We start from the raw sequence: 21,729 nt of genomic DNA on the forward strand, positions 1-21,729 counted from the left end.
TGCATTCTTTGTCTCCTTTGTCTAATAGCACTTCTGGAACTTATGGTATTTATTTGTTGATATATCTGCCTTCTCTCTATCAGTCTGTGAGCCCCTTGAGAATAGGGACTGTGTCTTATCTACTGTTATTTACCCAGGGTCTGCTGCAGGGAACTTTTGAAACCTCTCCAAATCTGGGCTTGTTGCTGTATAAAATGCACTGGATAATCTCTACCTCAAATGACTGTTATGAAGGTTAAAATGAGGTCATGTTTGTATTGTATTTACCTTAGTGCTTGGTACAGAGTGAACAGTTAGTTAATGGTAGACATGATTATTATATTATAATTTAATATTGTTAGCACGACTAAAAGTAGTGACCTAAGCAAAAATCTCCCCACTCCTGCTTTTCACTCAGCCTAGGAAAAACTATAGTGGAAACTTTCCCCTATCCTGGGAATAGTTATTTCTATTTCTCAGTGTTTGGCCACAATTTTCTTTTTCTCCTGTTGTTGTTCTACCTGGTAGCAGAAATATCAGAGATTTTGTAGGGGCTTCTTAGTTCCAGGGAATAGAATTCATCAGGGCTTGATGGTGAGAAGGAAGAGTAGTTCAACTTCTGTTTCCATTCTCTTTCCCTCTCCTCTTTTTCCTTCCTGTGCGGGAAACAAAAAAGACATCAACAAAAATCGGCTCAAAACTTTAGTGCGATTTCTTCAAAGGTTTCAGTAGAATCTTGATAGGTATTGAAAGAAAAAGTTTACAAAACAGTCAGTAACATTGGCAATAGCAAATAACTGAAGCAGAGTGCTGAACACACTGCAACGACTCCCTCATTCATCTTCTAAGTATTGACTGAGGACCTGTTGGGTGCCAGGCCCTGCACTAGGCCCTGGGAAAAAAAGGTCATCTAGGGCAGTATTCCTGACCTTAAGGACAAGCCTCAACCTAGGGAGATGGACAAGCAAATCTATAACTAGAGTAGGCTATGATCTGTGGCATGTGATCAGGAAAGCACAGGACAATACCCTGAGAAGGCAAGTCAGGGAAGACTTCCTGGAGGTGATGCCTGAACTGGGTTTTACGGGTTAGTGAGGGGTTAGCTAGATTAAGAAGTAGTCAAAAGGGAAGGGGAGGGATGGACTGGGAGTTTGGGGTTAGCAAATGCAAACTATTATATAAAATGGGTAAACAACAAGGTCCTACTGTATAGCACAGGGAATTATATTCAATATCCTAAGATAAACCATAATGGAAAAGAATATAAAAAAGAATGTATATTTATGTATAACTGAATCACTTTGCTGTACAACAAAAATTAACACAACATTGTAAATCAACTATACTTCAATTAAAAAAAAGAAGTAGTTGAAGGATAGTCAAGTCTGAGGGAATGACAATGATATTGGTGAATTAAAATAGTTGGCTTTTTGTATTTCTGAGAATCTAATATGGATATCAGAAAGACTGCTAATGAGTGACCATTGAACTTGTAGTATTCCATGGCTCAAACAGGTGGGCCTCAAGCTAAACTCCTAGTATAAAAAAAATGTGGTCTTTTTCTGGTTTGAAGGAAAATTTCGACTAGAAGGTTTAAGACTGAAAGTTTTCCTTGGCTAAATTTCTTAACTCATTAAGCTTTGGTTTCTTCATCTCTGAAATGGAGAGTATAACACCGTTTATCTGTGATACAGATGGTTAGTTAACAACCCATCATCCACTCTCCCCTTTTACTTTAGCAATGGAGCCAGCTTAAAAAAAAAACACCCGACACACATTTCCCAGGATTCTTTGAAACTAACATCACCATGTGACTAATATCTGGCCCTTGAAATAAACTGGTAATGTTATATGGTATTTCCAGGGAGGTGATTAAAAAGGGAGAGGGTTATAGGAATTGACTACACATGGGCATGAGGGAACTTTCTGGGGTGATAAAAAAGTTCTAAAGCTAGATTGTAGTAATTGTTGCAAATCTCTGTAAATTTACTAAAAATCATTGAATTTTGTACCCTTAAAGTGGGCAAATCTTATGGGAAATTGTACCTCATTAATATTATAAATATTAATTATAATATTTATAATTATATTATAATTATAAATATTAATAATTATTATTTTAATAAAAGAACATTTTAAATGTTTTTTTAAACAATATTTTATTAAAAAGAAAGAAATTGCTGTAGCCATATAGTCACATTCTAGCAGTGAAACATAAGTGGAAATGTTGTTTGGGACTTCTGGAAGTGCTCCTTAAAAGAGAATGTGGTTATAGATTAAAACTAAATGAATGCAGAAAAATATACCGTGCTAACACTGATCAAAAGAAAGCAAGAGTAGCTATACTAATTTCAGACAGAGCAGACTCCAAAGCAAGAAAAGTTATCAGGGATAAAGAAAGGCATTATATAATGATAAAGGGGTCAGTTCTCCAAAAAGACATAACAATTCTTAACGTGTATGATCCTAACAAAAGAGCATCAAACTACATAAGGCAAAAACTAATTGAATAGCAAGGACAAATAGATGATTCCACTATCATAGTTAGAGACTTCAACACCCCTCTAATCAGAAATGGACAGATCCAGCAGGCAGAAAGTCAGCAACGACATAGTTGAACTCAACAATACCAACAATCAAATGGATGTAATTGACATCTGTAGACTACATCACCCCAAAACAGCAGAATACACATTCTCCACAAGCTCACATGTAACATTCCCCAAGACGGACCAAATTCTGGGCCAAAAAAATATACCTTAACAAATTTAAAAGAATAGAAATCACATTATACCTGCTCTCAGACCAAAATGGAATCAAACTAGAAATCAGTAACAGAGATAGAGCTGGAAAATCCCAAAATACTTGGAGATTAAACAACATACTACTAAATAACACATGGGTCAAAGAAGAAATTTCAAGAGAAATTTAAAAATATTTTGTACTAAATGAAAATGAGAATACAACTTATCAAAACTTGTGGGACTTCTGGAAATGCTCCTTAAAAGAGAATGTGGTTGCCGAGTGTGCTGAAAGCAGTGCTTAGAGGGAAATTTATAGCATTATATGCATATATTAGAAAAGAAGAAAGATCTGAAATCAATCATCTAAAGTTTACACCTTAGGAAACCAGAAAAAGAACAAATTAAATTCAAAGTAAGCAAGAGAAAAGAAATAATAAAAATTAGAGCAGAAGTCAATGAAATTGAAAACAGGAAATCAGTAGAGAAAATCAACAAAACCAAAGTCTGGTTCTTTGAAAATATCAATAAAATTAATAAGCCTCTAGCCTGGCTAACTAAGAAAACAAGAGAGAGGACACAAATTACTAATATCAGAATCATGAACATTAAAAAGCTAATAAAGCAGTACTATAAACAACTGGTCCATGAAATGGACCAGTTCCTTTTTTTTTTCAGCCTCACTGTGCGGCTTGCAGGATCTTAGCTCCTCGTCCAGGGATCGAACACGGGCCCCGGCACTGAAAGCACTGAGTCCTAATCACTGGACTGCCAGGGAATTCCTGGACCAATTCCTTGAAAGACACAATATGCCAATACTCACACAAGAAGTTATAGACCATATAAATAGAGCTATATATATATTAAATAAATTGAGTAAAAAATTAATAACCTTCAGAAACAGAAAGTACCAGGCTCAGATGGATTCACTGGTGAATTCTACCAAACATTTAAGGAAGAAATTATACCAATTATCTACAATCTCTTTCAGAGGATAGAAGCAGAGGGAATACTTCTTAACTCATTCTACCAGTCAAGAATTACCCTAATACCAAAACCAGACAAAGATGTTACAAGAAAAGAAAACTATAGACCAATATCTCTCATGAACATAGGTGCAAACATCCTCAACAAAATATAAGCCAGTCAATCCAACAATGTATAAAAATAATTATACACTGTGACCAAGTGAAATTTGTCCCAGGTATGCAAGGCCAGTTCAGCATTTAAAAATCAATTAATATAATCTGACACATCAACAGGCTAAAGAAGAAAAATCACATGATCATATCAATAGATGCAGAAAAAGCACTTTAAAAATCCAATACCCATTCATGATAAAAACTCAGCAAACTAGGAATAGGGGGAACTATCGCAACTTGATAAAGAATATCTACAAAAATATGCAGCTAACATCATACTTAATGGTGAGAAACTTGAAGCTTTCCCACTAAGATCAGGAACAAGGCAACCATGCCTCTCTCACCACTGATTTTCAACACTGTACTGCAAGTTCTAGCTAATGCAATAATACAATACAGTACAGTAAAACGTACACAGATTGAGAAGGAAGAAATAAAACTGTCTTTGTTCACAGACTACATGATCATCTATGTAGAAAATCCAAAAGAATTGATGAAAAACTTCCTGGAACTAATAAGTGATTATGGCATACTTGCAGGATACAAAGTTAATATAAAAAAGTCAATCGTGGGAATTCCCTGGCGGTTCGTGCTTTCACTGTCGAAGGCCTGGGTTCAATCCCTGGTCGGGGAACTAAGATCCCAAAGCTGTGCGATGAGGCACCCCAAAAAATAAAAATAAAATAAAAATTAAAAAGTCAATCTCTTTCTTATTGATATATATCAGCAATGAGCAAGTGGAATTTGAAATTAAAAATACAATACCATTTACATTAATACCCCCAAAATGAAACACTTAAGTATAAATCTAACAAAATATGTATAAGATCTGTATGAGGAAAATTACTAAAGCTCTGATGAAAGAATTCAATAAGAACTAAATAAGTGGAGAGATGTTCCAAGTTCATGGATAGAAAGACAATATTGTTAAGATGTCAGTTCTTCCCAACTCGATCTGTAGATTCAATGCAGTCCTAATCAAAATCCCATCAAGTTATTTTGTGGATATTGACAAACTGATTTGTAAAGTTTATATGGATAGGTAAAAGACCTAGCATAGACAACACAATATTGAAGGGGAGAAACAACACTGGTGAACAGACACTATCTGACTTTAAGAATTACTATAAAGCTACAGTAATCAAAACAGTGTGATATCAGTGAAAGGATAGACAAAGAGATCAATGGAACAGAATAGAGAGCCCAAAAAGAGACCCATATAAGTATAATCAACTGATCTTTGACAAAGGGGCAAAGGCAATACAATGGAGCAAAGACAGTCTTTTCAACAAAAGGTGCTAAAACAACTGGACATCCACGTGCAAAAAAAAAAAAAAGAATCTAGACAGAGACCTTACGTCTTTCATGAATATTAACTCAAAAATGGAGCATACACATTTTGAGCAAAACTCAAAAAAAAAAAAAAAAAAAAAAGCAAAACTATAAAACTCCTAGAAAGCAACATAGGAGAAAATCTAAATGACCTTGGGGTTGGTGATGACTTTTTAGATATAACACCAAAGGCTTGGTGCATGAAAGAAAGAATTGATAAACTGGACCTTATTAAAATTAAAAACTTCTGGTCTGCAAAAGATAATGTGAAGAGAATGAGAAGACAAGCCATGAACTGGAACAAAATATTTGCAAAAGACACACTTGATAAAAGATCGTTTTCCAAAATATACAAATAACTCTTAAAACTCAACGATAAGAAAACAACTTGATTTAAAAACGGGCCAAAGGGACTTCCCTGGTAGCGCAGTGGTTACGAATCCACCTGCCAATGCAGGGGACATGGGTTCAATCCCTGGTCTGGGAAGATCCCACATGCCACGGAGCAACTAAGCCTGTGAGCCACAACTGCTGAGGCTGAGCTCTGGAGCCCAAGAGCCACAACTACTGAGCCCATGCGCCACAACTACTGAGCCCACGTGCCGCAACTACTGAAGCCTGCGTGCTGTGACTACTGAAGCCCGAGCACCTATAGCCCGTGCTCCGCAACAAGAGAAGCCACCACAATGAGAAGCCCCCAAAGATCTTAACAGATACCTCACCAAAGAAGATATATAGATTGCAAATAAGCGTATGAAAGCATGCTCCACATCACGTCATCATGGAAATGCAAATTAAAACAACAATGAGATACCACTACACACCTATTATGGCCAAAATCCAGAACACTGACAACACTAAATGTGGAGCAAGAGGAACTGTCATTCATTGCTGGTGGGAATGCAAAATGGTACATCCACTTTAGAAGACAGTTTGATAGTTTCTTACAAAACTAAACACACTCTTACCAAAGGATCCAGCAATCACACTCGTTAGTATCTACCCAAAGAGTTGAAAACTTACATCCACACAAAACCCTGCACATGGATATTTATAGCAGCTTTATTCATACTTGCCAAAATTTGGAAGCAACCAAGACGTCCTTCAGTAGGTGAACAGATAAACTGTGGTGCCTCCAGATAACGTAATATTATTTAGTCCTAAAAAGAAATGGGCTACCAAGCTATGAAAAGACATGGAGGAACCTAAAATGCATATTACCAAGTGAAAGAAGCCAATCTGAAAAGGCTGTATTCTGTATGATTCCATCTATATGATATTCTGGAAAAGGCAAAACTATGGAGACAATAAACAGATCAGTGGTTGTCAGGGGTTTGATGAAGGGAGGGATGAATAAGAGTAGCACAGAGGATTTTTAGGGCAGTGAAAATACTCTGTATGATACTATAATGATAGATACATGTCATACATTTGTCTTAACTCATAGGATGTATAACACCAATGGTGAACTCTAATGTAAACTATGGACTTTGAGTGATTATAATGTGTCACTGTGGGTTCATCAGTTGTAACAAATATACCACTCTGGTGGGGAAATTCCGTAATGGGGGTAGCTCTGCGTGTGGTGGGGTAAGAGTGCATGGGAAACATCTGTACCTTATTCTTAATTTTCCTGTGAACCTAAAACTCCTCTAAAAATATATTTAAAGAAAGAGAGAGGGACAGAGAGACAGAGATTGAGAATGACGTTAGCCCTTTTCTTCCCTTCCTTCTTATAGTTTCTGGTCTGGAAAACAGACAGGTTGCCTGGAACTCCAGCAGCCGTCTTGGTGGACCATGGAAGTCCCAGAGGAAGGATACCAAGGGCTAGGATGGTGGAGCCTGGCTCCCTGAAGCCCCTGAAACACCGTATCAGGCTATATCGTCTACCTTCAGACTGCTTTTATATGTGAGAATCAACCTTTGGGCCATTGTTATTTTTAATTTTTCTGTTACATATGACTAAATAAAATCCTAATTTATATATTACATCAAAGAATTGTTCTCAGAGTCAAATGAAAATTGGAAGTTTTTCTTGTGCTTTTGTTTTGCTTTCTGGGGAAATTAAAATAAAGAGGCTACAGTCTTGGGCATAGTAGATTAGTAGAAAACAAAAATAGTTAAGCGGAAGTTGGCTCTACTAAATGCAGGATCTTTACCCCCCTTTCCTTTCCTCTGTTTCCAGAATGCCATTAGCCAGGCATATGTCCCACAGGCAAATGACTGGAGGATTCTTCTCCTAAGAAACTGAATGGCTTCTGAGAAAAGAGCACAGATGCTGATATTTGAGAGTCTCTCAAATGAGAAAGCTGGCTTGCTTCCTGATCATGAAAAAAAAGAGAGCCAACCAATTGAGAAGCCATGACCACTGATACCAACTTCCACTGTCAGCTAAGAGAGCCCAGGGGACTTCCCTGGTAGTCCAATGGCTAAGACTCTGCGCTCCCAGTGCAGGGGGCCGAGTTTCCATCCCTGGTCAGGGAACTAGATCCCACATGCTGCAACTAAGAGTGAACCTAAAACTAAGAGTTCTCATGCCACAATTAAAGATCCCGCATGCCGCAACTAAAAAAAAAAAGATTACTGCATGCCGCAACTAAGACCTAGCACAGCCAAATAAATAAATTAATAAATATTTTTTAAAAAAAGAAAAAGAGAGCCCAGGATTATCAATAATTTAAGGAAAACCTCAAAGATGAGAGTTCAAAACAAGAAAACAATCAAAAAATGTAAAAAGGTACCCAAGAAAAGGAACCCACAGAAATAATATGGGGGTCAGAAACTTTAAAAATAAAGATTAATGTTCTCAGTAATAGATGAAAATATTGCACGCATGAAAAAGAATAGGATGCTATGAGAAAGGAACAACCAAAATATAAGAAAGACCTCACTCTAGGAAATTAATACTACAGTAGAATTTTAAAAATTAAAAGAAGTCATTGGAAGATAAAATGTAGAGACTCTTCTCGAAAGTAGGACAGAAATTCATACAGATGCCAAGAGGAGAATAAAAATAAGAAAATTAGAGAATCAGTCCAGGAGGTATAACAACTGAGTATAACAGCTCCAGAAAAACAGAGCTAAGAAAATAAAGGGAAGAAAATTACCAAAGAAATAATAAAAGAAAAATTTTCAGAATTGAAGGACACTACTCTCCAGTTTGAGAAGGCTTCCCAATCCCAATGAAACATATTAAGAAAAAGAGTCATACCAAGGCACATGATTGTGAAACATCAGAATAATAGGGAGAAAGACAATATCCTAAAAACTTCCACGGGGGTTGGGGGTGGGGAGAGTGGAGGTGACATACAAGACCATAGGAATCAGAAAGGCATCAAATTTTTCAACAGCAAAACTAGAAGGTAGAAAAAAAAATGTTTTCAAAATTCTGTGGAATATTGACTTTGAACTTAGAATTTTATCCCCAGCAAAACATTTGTCAAATATTAATCAAGAGCAAAGTCATTTTGGACATGTAAAGACTAAAAAAACTTTCTATGTACCTTTCCCTTGAGAGTTACTAGAAGATGTGCTCCAGCAAAATGAGTAAGTAAACAAGAAAGAGAAAGACATGTGACCTGGGAGACTCCAACAAAGTGAAGTTGACCAAGGGAAGCCCTAGGATAATGGTGAAAAAAAGCCCCAAAATGATAACTGAGAGCAGACCTTGAGCACACCAGTCCAGACTGGAGGAGGATGAGGGCCTGAGAAGGAGAACTCCAAGATTAAAAAAATGAAGAAGAAATTATCAGAATATATTCTCACTTTCAGGATCTTCTGCCACAACTTTTTCTTAACCTTAGGAGTCTACATCTGCTTGCAATGGAGAGGAAAAGGACAAGCAGCTAACTGCATCTGTCCTGGTTATGATCACGTTACCTAACAGAATATATTAATACGATATACATAGAATATATATGATACATTTGAGAATATGGAAAATGATGCTGCTTGGTTTTTGATAGCTTTTAACAATCTGGAAAACCTTATCAACAGATAACATCTAAAAGGAAATCAAGAAATGCATACGTAAGCATGTTATTTAGAATAATGGATGTAAATTCCAGAATTGAAAATTATAATTTCTGTAGACTCTTGGATGCCTATGCACTACAGGACGGTGGAATCCAGAAGGTGGCATGTGAGACCCTCTGATGCCCCTCATTGCCTCAACTCTCCCTCACTCTCTAATCAGCCAGACCCAATTGCAGTCTGGTAACTTTTAGCTCTGCAAATTGGCTTGAACATCTCCCTGCCTAGAGTTCCAGCCCATTCTTCCCCTCCCCCCTTGCCTAGCAAACATAAAGAACTGACTGCTCCCTACTCTGTTCTCTGTTGAAGTCCTCTCTTAGGACCTATGCAATTTGTTGCATGTTATCTATTTACATATCTTTTTCCTTCTTCTATACTATGAGCCCTTGAGGGCAAGAACTTTTAACTTATTTATTTCTTTGCATCCTTAGTGCCTGGCATAGTAGGTCTTCAGTCAATGTTTACTTGGCTTCTCTGTGCCTCAGTTTTCTATTCAGTAAAATGGGTGTTATGCTATCTAATAGGGTTTTGTTGAGATACAAATAAACTGGGCATGTTGTTTTTGTCTGATGGCATCTCACCCATTCTACCCCATGTCACTGACTTTGCCTTGTCCTCTCAGGCCGCAGGGACGGTCAGGTCTGGCTAGTAATAGCACTGCTTCTTCCTGAACACAGTGTTGGTTCAGAAAGGATGTGTGGATCCATGAACCAAGAAGAGCCATTGAAACCGAGAAGGACCCTGTGGGGCTCCTGGGCACAAAAGCCTTTTTGTCCCCTGTTTCTTGTAGGCAAGACTCTAGCCTCCATGACCTTCCCTGAGTTCCAAAGGGCAGAAGAGCAGCCAAGAAACCACCTGAGGCAAGATTAAAGGGACCAGAGAAGCTCATCAAGATTAGGAGACCTGAGCTGAGATTAAGGGAGTGCAGGCCCTGCACACACCCTAATCTTTCTTGTCAACAACCCTGCCCTTGAACTATTGCTATAAAACTCCTCATCAAATCCTACCGGGTTGGGACACACAGTTTCGAGGGCAGGAGCCCTCTGTGTCCTCCTTTGCCTGACAAAGCAATAAATCTATTATTTTCTACTTTACCCAAAATTCTGTCTCAGAGATTCAATTCGGCACCAGTGTACAGAGGCTTTGTCACCTCTGTCACTATCAGAGGCTTTTATTGAGGCTTGGTTTATGGAGGCTGGGAGAGGGTGTCTCTCTTCCTTTTAGGTCATGCACTTATAAGGACATAGGGTTGGGGCTGTTCTTGGCCCTCTTTCTTTCTTTGAGGGCAGGGGCAGCTTGAAAAGCAAGCCAGCACACAGAGGCAAAGAGGGTCAAGAAAGAAAGGGAGAGAATCTGAAAATATCATTGAGCCCTTAGGTCCATCGTGCCTGCAGCCAGCCTGAATGTGGCCTTCCCAGTTACTGAAGCCACGAGATTTTCCTTCCACTCAAGCTGGTTTGAGCTGGTTTCCTGGCACTTGCAACCTATGAGCTCTGACTCATAATACACTTCGTAAAGTACGAATGCTTGGCATAGAGGAAGTACAAAGTCATTGGTAGCTCTTACTACTACCATTAATAATAATAAAAATAAAGTGAGAGTTGAGTGACTAACACATAAAAGTGAGTGGACTTTTATGTATACTTTTCCACGTATTAAGAATTCCTAAAGTGTTCACATTTCTACTTTTCCCACGGTCTTCATTCAAACAAACCTCAAAAGAAACGCAATCTCCCCCTGATGGCTTCTTCTAGATTTCTTTTCAGGGGAGTCCTCAATGAAGGTTGAAGCCTGGATGAACATGTGGTTCGCCTGTTTTTTGTCTTTTGCTCTTTGATCAATATTCTTCACCTCCCTGTGGGGAAAATCACAAAGACACATGGAAAAAGACTAAAGAGTCAGCGTTATCGTTTCACTCTATTTTCGCATGGAAAGAGAGGCAAATATTTACCAGTTCATTCATTACATCTGTCAAGAGCAACCGACTGAAGCAGAAAGCTGGCTGCGCAGCAGTAACTCAGTCGCTGAGCCCCCGCTATGTGCCGGGAGTCATACAGCCCCGGGGGACACAGAGGAGTAAGATGTGGGCCCTGACTCGATGGATCATACTCAAATTAGGAAGACAGGTGAGGAAAACCAACGGTCTGAGAGAAAGCTGAAGCATGAGCTTGAGGGCAGGCTGAATTCAATCTGGGGCTCTGCCATTTGCTGTGTGTTCTTGGGCAAGTTACTTAACCTCTCCTTGCCAGTGTACTCATCTCAACATGGTAATATAATAGAACCTACGGTAGTGGTGAGGATTAATTGAGTTACCATAGGTCAAGCGATTAGCACAGTGCCTGGTACATAGGAAGTGCCCAATTAATGTTGCTTGCCGCTGCTGCTGTTATTATAGGAGAAGGTTTTCAGTGGAGCATGTTCAGGTACGTTTGGGGTACACAACGGAAATGCTGAACTGCAAGATATACCAGCTGGTCTGTGAAGTGTGAGTGGACCTCCACTCGATGAAGAAGCAGGTTATGGACATTCAAGGCAGCCAAAATAGCAATAAATATACATTCAAGTGAATTAAGATGCTGTCATATACTTCTCTGCTGCTGCAGAATAGATGTAGAAAGACTGGTGTTAAGAAACTAGTGTTGAACTTGGCCTAAACCAGTGGTTATTCCAACAATGAGGGTCTTTCCCCAAGTCAAAGGAAAAAATTGTGTTGACACAGAATTCTCATTTTTGGCATCTTCTGCCACAACTTTTTCTTAACCTTTTGGAGCCTGCTTCTGCTTGCAGTGGAGAGACAAAGAACAAGCAGCGAACTGCATTTGTCCTTGCTATGATGACATTTCCTAACAGGAAAACTTGGTCATAATTCCTTGATAATATTTTCTATATTGTCATTTCTTGATTTGTTGAAGCCTAGACATGTCTTAGGCTCCTATTTTCCACTGGTAGAAGCATCTTTAGCTTGAATGAGAGAATCATATGTTGAAACATTTCATAAAACTCTGCAAAGGGCGTTTTGAATTGCGGGTGCTTTGCCCCCATACAAGTTTAAGGATCAGGGCTCTGGACTCACAAGGAAACTAAGTTCTGCAGCAGCAACTGACCCCGCTCCTTCATTGTACAGCTCCATCTGCATGTGCCAGCTAGGCTCTTCCTCCACCTACAGCAGAGACCCCAGCGAAACAGCTGCTGGATCGCCTTTTCTAAGGGAGACCGCTATAGGCCTCCCCAGTGGCAAACTTTCTAACTCCAAGACCCAGTGCTGTTTTGGCCCCTACACTCTTCATGGTGTGGGGGTCACACATATTACCTCTAATAGCCGTCATTTGCTGAGCACTTCCTGTGAACCAGGCACTAAGCTAGACATCTCCTTTAACCTACACAACTACTCTGTGAGTAGTGTCCCTGTTTTGTAGATGAGGTATCCAAGCCTCACATGCGCTAAATGATGGACCTAAATCATATTGAGGGTGAAACAGAGCTGTTCCTACAGCTTTGGTCTGTCCAATGTCAATGGCAGTGCTCCCAGCTGATATGCTACGTTAGGGGAACAAGTGGTAATTGATGTCCCAAAAGAGTCCTAGCCCACCTACAAGTATCAATACTATTCCACATGGGCATTTGTCACCTTTTGATCCTGTTATGGCCACCATTAAAAAAAAAAAAGATAGTGTTCAAAAATTTAAACATATATAAAAGTAAAGAAAATTGTATAATTAACATCATTTACCCATTATCTTGCTTCATTAGTTATCAATCTGAAGTCAGTCTTGATTCATCTGTTACTTCCTTTGCCTCCCACCCCAAATGGGTTATTTTAAGGCAAATCCCAGACACCATGTCATGTCATCCATAAACACTTCATTATGTATCTCTTTAAGACATGATTCTTAAAACATAACTACAAAACTATTATAATGTCTTTAAAAGAGGGAATATACCAATAAAAGGAATTTCTTAATATCTTCTAAAACCAAGTCAGTGTTCAAATTTCCCCAGTTATTTCATAATTGAGATAATTATCTCAAGCGGTTGATTTAAGTCAGGATCCAAACAATGTTTTGATTAATATATCTCTCCAGTATCTTCTAAACAATAACAGCACCTCCTCCCTCTTTTATTTTCCTTGCTTTTTATGTACTGAAGAAACCAGTTTATTTGTCCTACAGAATTTCCCATTCTGGATTCGCCGATTGCATCCCTGGAGTGCTTGACAAGGTCCTCTGAGCTCTGTATGTCCTTTACATTGGTGGATGTAGATGGTCATCATTTTTTAAAAGTTTCTTGAAGTATGACATACATACCAAAGCGTGCACAAACTCTAAATGTGCACCTCAAGGAGATTTCATGTACTGAGCACACCCATGTAACCAGCTCCCAGATCAAGAAACAGAACATTGCCAGCCCCCTAGACGCCCCCTCATACCCCTGCTCAGTCATGCCCTACTTTCCCAAGGGTAGCCCTGCCCTGATGTCTAACAACACGGATGTATTTTAAGGCCACCATTTTTTTCTAGAGACAAAACTTTGAGGATCACTTTATTAATAGAAGCCATGCTGAGTTTCTTGATAATACCTTATCTAACAAAAAGTGGATGTATTTGGCAATGTAATTGCTAACACATAATTACGAAGTTTCTCCTGACTTAAAAAATCTTTACTATAATTCCCCTGATAAGGATGTCATTATTAAAAAAGGATTTCCTTATATATTTCTGAAATAAATATTCTGTAGGCTTAATCTGTTTTTTTTTTTTTTTTTTTTTTTTTTGGCCACGCCACGCGGCTTGAGGGATCTTAGTTCCCCAACCAGGAGTTGAACCCGGGCCCTTGGCAGTGAAAGCGGAGTCCTAACCACTGGACCACCAGGGAATTCCCTCTGTAGGCTTAATCTTGAATATTCTATATGAATTTAATGTTAACCCTAAACTATTTTTGCCTTGTTAATGCCACAGCTGGGTGTGGCTATGGGGCTAAGTTCTGGCCAATGGAATGAAAATAGAAGGTGTATTTGTGACTTCCAGGAGGAAGTCCATCTTCCTTCCTACTGGCTGGAATGTGGACCTGATGGCTGGAGCTTGAGCAGCCATATTGGAACATGAGGCTGAGGATTATGGAGCAATAAGATAAAAGGAGCTTGGATCCCTGACACTGTGAACTGCCATATCTACTGGACTCCTTGTAAATGAGAGAAATAGATTTGTATCTTGCTTTAGCCACTATTTTGTGCTCTTCTGTCACTTGAAGCCAAACCTAATTCTAACTTATACAATCATTTACTGTGGGCTTGGTTATGAAAAGGCTTTACATGCCTTATTTTATTTGATCAACACAACCCTACAAAGTAGGAAATACTATCTTCATTAAATCAACAAAGAAACTGAAGCTAAATGACCTATGTGACAGATCAAATATCATAGAGCTAGTAAGTGAAAAAGCCTATATTCCGCCTCTAGCCTCTGCCATTCATGGGTCCTACCCTCAAGAATTGTTACAACTCTTGGGAGAGATAGACATTACAAAACAATGTTTTGTACACAAAATAAAATGTCTGGTGCATAGAAGGTGCTGAAAATATTTGCTGGGACAATGAACTACAGAACAAACAGCATAATGAACTACAGTAACAGAGGCAGAAGCAAAGAGCCCTAAAAAGCAATTCCTGTGCCCTCTCCCTTAACCCACCGTGGCCTTCTCCTCCCTCACCTGCACCTCCAATCTCTCCCTCTTCATATAGGCTTGAGTCTTCCACCTTATTTTTAAATAGCCCTGTTACCATCCAATCTTGCCTTTTGATTCAGAATTTTGTTCCTCTGCCTCCTAGTTATTCCCCCCTCCCACTCCCACATGGGGACTCATACCTTCCCCTTAATGTCCCATGTCCTAGTGTCTGACTGCTCTCTCTACCAAATCACCAAACCTGTCTCAGCCCCAAGTTTCTGTGTCTGGCACTCACACTGCTGATCATTACTTCCCCTTCTTCTCTCAGCTTCATTCTCTGTTGGTCTGCCTTTATATATAAGCTCTCCTCCTTCCTTCTGGTCACTCCTTCTCCCTCTACCCCATACTCTATCCTCTACCACATATGCAGTTGCCCTCTAAGGTTCTGTCCTTTGACCTCAGCTTCCACATCTGTAAAATAAGGATAAACAACTGTGCCTATTTATACACACCATTTTATAACGTGATTTGGGGGCCGTTAATATGTTGTGACCATCTTTCCTTGTAAAATAGAAATAGATCAACATCATCATTTTTTTGTCTGCAGAGTATGCATGTTTGATAGTTTATTTAACCAATCATCTTTTGATGAAAGTTTAGGCTGAACTGCATTTCTGTGCTGGTGCTTAACAGGTGTGTGTGTATGTGTTGTTTGTCTGTGTCCCAGCACATTTTAGAAATAACTTCATTGTATCACTTTGCATAACAAAGTATTTATCTATGAGTTCATATTTTTCTTTCTCTCATATTATGGCAGATATAGATGGCTGTCTAGCCAATAGCAATTCCCCCCTTTCTCCCCTGCAAACTGAATCCAGTTTTGTTTTGGATAACAAAGTGACCAGTTCTGGTCTAATCCAGTCATGAAAATCTCCTTCTCCTTTCTCAGATACTTCTCAAGCTTCTCTTTCACGGTGGCCACATGAAAGAGTTATGGGGGCAGGCAGAGAAGACATGAGAGACAAAGAGTGAAAAAAGAAGGTGAGCTCCTTTTTACCAAAAAAAAAAAAAAGCCAGCTAATAAAAGCAGGAGGAATAGTAGACGTAGAAAATCACTATTTTGCAACCCCAAATGTAACAACTGATTCAGGCAAAGACCGTGGATGGACGCTAAAACCACTGGATGAAGGTTGTTGGGAAAGCATATTCACAGTCTCAAAGAATCACACCGTTCATTACTGACTAATTAGAAAGGCAAAAATGTAGGCTTACAACGGAGAGCTCTGGCAGAGACCACCTTAAACAAGCAGTGGGGCAACCCGACATTAAGTTTCTCCTAATGAGGTATAACATGAATTTACAAGGTCTCTGTGAAGTATTCTTGGCAAAAAGACTTAACCTGAATCTAATCAATCCTCTAGTATAGATCCAATGTCCATCTTATAGGAAATATGAGATCAATTGGAACAAGTTAAATGGTACCCTGAAGAAATAATCAGAAAAATCTAGAACGTGGCTTGAGCTTTTCAAGAAAGTCCATGTCATAAAAAATAATTATAATAATAATAATAACAAAGCTGGGGGCCAGGGCACTATCATAGACTAAAAGACACCAAAGACAGAACATCAAAATACAATACCTGATCCTTGACTGGATCCTGGAGCAGCAAGTAAAACCAAAAATGGTACTTTGGGCACAATTGGGGAAATTTTTATTTGACCTAATTCTTAGAGAGAGAAGGAAAATGTGGCAAAGTGTGAATAATTGGTAAACGCAGTGAGGGCATAATGGTGTCCATGGCACTGTCCTTTAAACTTTCCTGAAAGGTCTGAAAAATTTCTAAATAGAATAGAAATATTGAAGAGGGAGAAGGCACAGGAAAATGTTCATAATATGCTGCTAATGGGGGGGAAAGTCTAAAAATAGTCTGACAGTGCGATTACTACTTTTGTTTAGAGATCCAGATACATGTGTCCAGGAAAAAAGATTGGAAGAATTTATAGAAAAATGTTGGCCATGTGTACCTGTAGTGCTTTTCCAGGTTCTTTGTTTGTTTTCATTGAGCATAAATGTTTTTGTAGTTAGGAAAAAATAACTTTAAAAAAATATCCGGTCTCTGTTATCGTGGAGTTTACATTCTGACCACAAGAAAGCTGAATGCGCTTCACAGGTCATTACAGGACTGGACCCCAGTTACAAATTAGTGTGACGTGTTGCGATAGACAAATGCTGAAACCACGCCTCTTGCCCTGAAGGCCCCTTAAATACCTGCGGAAGTTGTTGTGCAGCTCCTTCAGGTATGCACTGAAATGATTCCACGCACTCCAGTGAAGCCGGTTCAGCTGGTGGAGGTCGTCCCTCCGCTTCTTCATGTTGCTCAGGGTCAGACTGATGACCTCAACGTATGTCAGGGCGGACTCAGTGACTTTCATGTCGAGGAAAATCCCACACTGTCAGTTGGTATTGACTCAGCATTATTATTAGTGGGGTGTGTCCAGTACATGCGGAGGAGGTGGGTGTGACAGCAGGGTGGGGAAACCGACCTGTTTCTGGAAATCTGAGCAGGAAACCACTCCATGGCCTGCCTGGGAAAGAAAGAAGCTATCCTCTCCATGGCTAGGCCATTCCCCATCTTTTAATAAAGTCTTTCTCCCCTCCTGCTGACGGAAGGGCTAGGAAGTGCTTATTTTAGACTATCATCTAAAATTCTTACTCTCTTATCACAGTGGTGAATAGGAAGGGATTCCAACTTTCCTTTCCTTTCAGGGCCAGTCCTCATTCCCCGTCTCAGGTTTGTATGTTGAAAAGTTCTCTCTACCTTCGCCACCCCTCCACCCCTTCTGAACTGGTCAGAATCTCAGCCACACTCATCACGAGCTGTGGGATATCAGACAATCTATGTCATCCTCTATGTCTCCATTTCCTTATCTATAAAATAGGGATAATAGTACCTACCTTAGATGATGTTAATGATAATAATGATAGTTACTATTTTTTTTAGTACCAGCTGTATGCCTTTTAATCCTGGTCACAACACTATTGATTTGGTATAACTATCCTCACTTTAGGAATGAGTTGATAAAGATATTGAGCTTAAAGGTTAAGCTGTGCACATGAGATCTTAAAGCCAGTGGGTTGCTGAGCTGGGACTCAAATCCAGGGCTGTGTATCCCAAACCCAGGCTCCTTCTACTACACTACACTGTCTTTACAGAACAGTGAGGTGATATAAGGGAAAGCATTTTATAAACAATAAAGTACTATGAATTGTGCGTTGTTAATCTCTGCCTACAGATATATAAATACGCTTGTGGATATGAAGTGCTATAGGGCAGGAGTTAAGTCCTACCTACTTCATTATGAAAGCTCCTCCTTATGGGGAGCTATATGCTGATAGGTAACATTCAATCATTTGTTACCTGCCGGGCACTGTGCTAAATAAGCCTTTACTGCTGTTGTGCTTGTTCTCCGCATCACAACTCTATGAGGTGGGTACTGTTATCTCCATTTTATAGATGAAAAAAATGACGCTCAGAGAGAAGCTGGAACTTGTCTAAGATCACTCAGCTGGTAAGCAGTTGAGTTGGTTCCTGAATCCAGGTCTATTTGATTCCATGTTCTGACCCTCTATGGTAAACTGTTAAGACTCAAGACACCAACACATATCACACCTGTTTTCTTAAGAGCTGAGCTTTTTACCATATTTTTAGGATAAATGTCATCGGGGCCAAGAATTTGCTGATGGGTCTGGGGAGGGGTGTGTGTGAGGAGGGTGCTGGAAGAAACACACACCTAGACACCAAAATTCCTGATCAATATATACTGTGGGGTCAATGAGCATCTAGGAGGCATTGCTGAGTTGCAAAATATGTTAGAGTCCCTAAGTAGCCCATTCTTTCTGGTAGAAAGGAAGAGATTAGTGCACACAGGGAAATTCGACTTGCCCAGGGTCCCACACAGCCAGTGCATGAGGCAGATTTGGAATTAAAATGAGCAAGATTCTGACCCGTAGGCTTGTAACAATGGTCACCCTTGACGGGCCCCTACTATGTGTCAGGTGCTGTGTTAAGGGCTGGATGCCTGTCTCTTCACCCCTGCTTCTGGGAAGAGGAAGCAGGGGCCTGGAGTAATGTGTGCCCAGCCCATGGTGGAAAGGATATGGGATGCTCTTGGTTTTTTCCCTCCTGACCATCAACACGTCTTTGCCAGGCTGCTGCAGAGAGGCGTAGTTCAGGAGGAAGTATACAATCAGAGGGCTCTTCCCATAAATGTTGAAGAGGTTTGAAGTCATCTCAGGGCTTTTGCAGGCAGGGTAAGACTGAGTAGGAAAGAGATAGGAAAAAAAATAAAGGATATTATCATTTTTATGGCACATATTAAGAAATGTAAAGGTACTCATATCCTTTATCTAGTAACTCCAGTTTTAGGATGCTATCCTAAGGAAATTACCCACAAGAAAAAAAGATTTAGGCACTGTAATGTTTACTGCAGTGACAATTACTACAGCAAAAGGTTACAACAACCTAAATGTTCAAGGAGATGTTGATATCTCTACCCAAAGGAAGAGTACGCCACTATTAAATTGTTTATGAAGAGTTGGTACTAAGATATTGTTTCAGATATAACGGTAATTTTAAAAATCAAGATACAAAATTAGGTAGATAATATTATATATTTTATATAAAATGAATATAATTATATGAAATCAATCAACCAAAAAAAAATGATAGATAAGAGACTAGAAGCATAGTTACCAAAATGTGAACAATTCATTCAGCAAATATTTATTGGGTGACTACTACATATACACACTGATCTAAACACTGGCCTTTCAGCCGAGAATAAGACAAATTCCAGCCCTCACGGAGCTTGTATCATAGTTGAGAGAAAGACAATAAACAAATCAACAAGTAAAAGAATAACATGATACTATGGAATAATAAGGGCTTTAGGTAAGAATCAAGTAGGGCAAGGGTGTGGGTGGCGGGATGGGAGACTGGGGAGGAGAGGGATCTTTTCCATGGGGAGGTCAGGGAGGACTGCCCCGAGGAGGAGCGAGCCTGGCAGGTCCTGAATGATGGAAGGAAGATCTGTGCGATGCTCCAGGCAAAGGGGACAGCAAGTGCAGGGGACCCCAAGGCAGACAGGAGCCTGGTGTGGCTGAGGGACAGGAACCAGGCCTGCACGGTTCAAATGAGAACAAATGATGAGGCTGAAGAAGGAGCGGGGTCTCTGGGCCACAGGAAGAAGTTAGGATTTTCTAAGTGTGATGGAAGCCACTGGAAGGTTTTGAGCTGGGGTACATCTGATTAATTTTTTCTAAAGATCCCTTTAACTGGGACTTCCCTGGCGGTCCAGTGGTTAAGACTCTGTGATTTCAGTGGAGGGAGTGTGGGTTCAATCCCTGTTGGGGAACTAAGATCCTACATGCCACATGGCAGGGCCAAAAAATACAAATGAAAAAAAAAAAAAGATCACTTTAACTGATGTGTGGAGAAATGACTGCAGTGGGTAAGCGTGGACACTAGAAGAGCACTCGGGAGGCCTCTGCAGTGGTTGAGGCAGTGCTGGGGCTGGGAACGGGGAGGGCTGAGAAGTGATGGAATCTGCAACATACTATGAAAGCAGAATTGGCAGGATTTGCTGATGGAGTCGACGTAGGTATGAGAAAGAGAGGAGTCAAGGGTGACTCTAAAGGGTTAGGTGCCAGTTTCCCAGCTGGGAAGATGTGGGGAGGAAGAGGTTGACGGGGCAGGAAAATCAAGAGGTCTGTTTTGGATGTGCTGTATTTGAGATGCTAATAGACAACCAGGAGGAAACAGAGATCAGGAAAGAGAACAGGCAGGGGCTGAGAGTAATCTGTTTTCCTTCCTTATATGCCTCTGCCTTTTTCCAAAATGTCAGTGGTGATTATGTGCTTCTTTTGTATTTTTTAAAAAATATGTTTTATTTGGAAGAAGCGGTTATAATTTAACCAGACAAAAATTCTATATCATGAGTGAAGGCTGCAGCAGCACCTAACCACACTCTTCTCTGTCCTATTCATTTTAATTGCTTAATGAGATTTCCTCTATCGATAGCAGGGTCTCTCAACCTTGGCACTTTGACATTTGGGGCCAGATTTGTTGTGGGAGACTGTCCTGTGCATTGTAGGACATTGAGTGGCCTCCCTGTTCTCTACCCAAGAGATGCTAGTAGTACTCTGCCCCTCACCCCCAGCTGTGACAACCAGAAATGTCTCCAGACATGGCCAAATGTCTCCTAGGGGGCAAAACTGTCCCCAGTTGAGAACCACTATTCTATAGCAAGATCCCACCGGAATCACAGAAACTTGGGGTTAGTAGAGCACCTATAGATCATTTAGTCCAATGATTCCTAAAAGCCCATCTCCAAATGGGGGCCAGTCTGTGTTCAATGGTCTCCAGCAAAATGAGGGAAACAAGGAAAAATACATTGTAATAAATCTGACCTAAAGTAATTTTTTTTTTTCTGGCTGCCGCCACGCAGCTTGTAGGATCTTAGTTCCCTGACCAGGAATCGAACCTGTGCCCCTACAGTGGAAGCACGGAGTCCTAACCACTGCACCAACAGGGAATTCCATGACCTAAAGGAAATTTATTCACTTAGGGACTCTCTTTTATTCTGAGATTGTCTTTCTACTTTTTTACATTAATGACCTTTCTTTTATGAAATGATGACGATACCAGACAGCAGTCACTTTGTTTTAATGAACTTATTTAGTGAAAACAAAAAAAAGTTTTTCCAAGTCTAGAAAAGTCCAAAGATCTAGAACCACTAATCTAGTTCCACATTTATTCAAGTGCTGTTCTTTTGGTTGCCCA

The 21,729-nt window shown here is 39.8% G+C and overlaps 1 protein-coding gene across 1 annotated transcript in view; it reads right to left on the reverse strand.

Annotated features, from left to right (window-relative positions):
• Nucleotides 1-496: 496 nt before the first annotated feature.
• The window catches only part of FAM227A (family with sequence similarity 227 member A), a 67,840-nt gene continuing 46,607 nt past the window's right edge, over nucleotides 497-21,729 (reverse strand). Inside the window, 5 exon segments of the mRNA XM_059936975.1 lie at nucleotides 497-635; nucleotides 10,879-10,949; nucleotides 10,952-11,081; nucleotides 17,157-17,309; nucleotides 19,048-19,205. Coding sequence (XP_059792958.1) covers nucleotides 497-635; nucleotides 10,879-10,949; nucleotides 10,952-11,081; nucleotides 17,157-17,309; nucleotides 19,048-19,205 — 651 coding nt within the window.

This window comes from Balaenoptera ricei, chromosome 10 (assembly GCF_028023285.1).
Source record: "Balaenoptera ricei isolate mBalRic1 chromosome 10, mBalRic1.hap2, whole genome shotgun sequence".
NCBI lineage: Eukaryota > Metazoa > Chordata > Mammalia > Artiodactyla > Balaenopteridae > Balaenoptera > Balaenoptera ricei.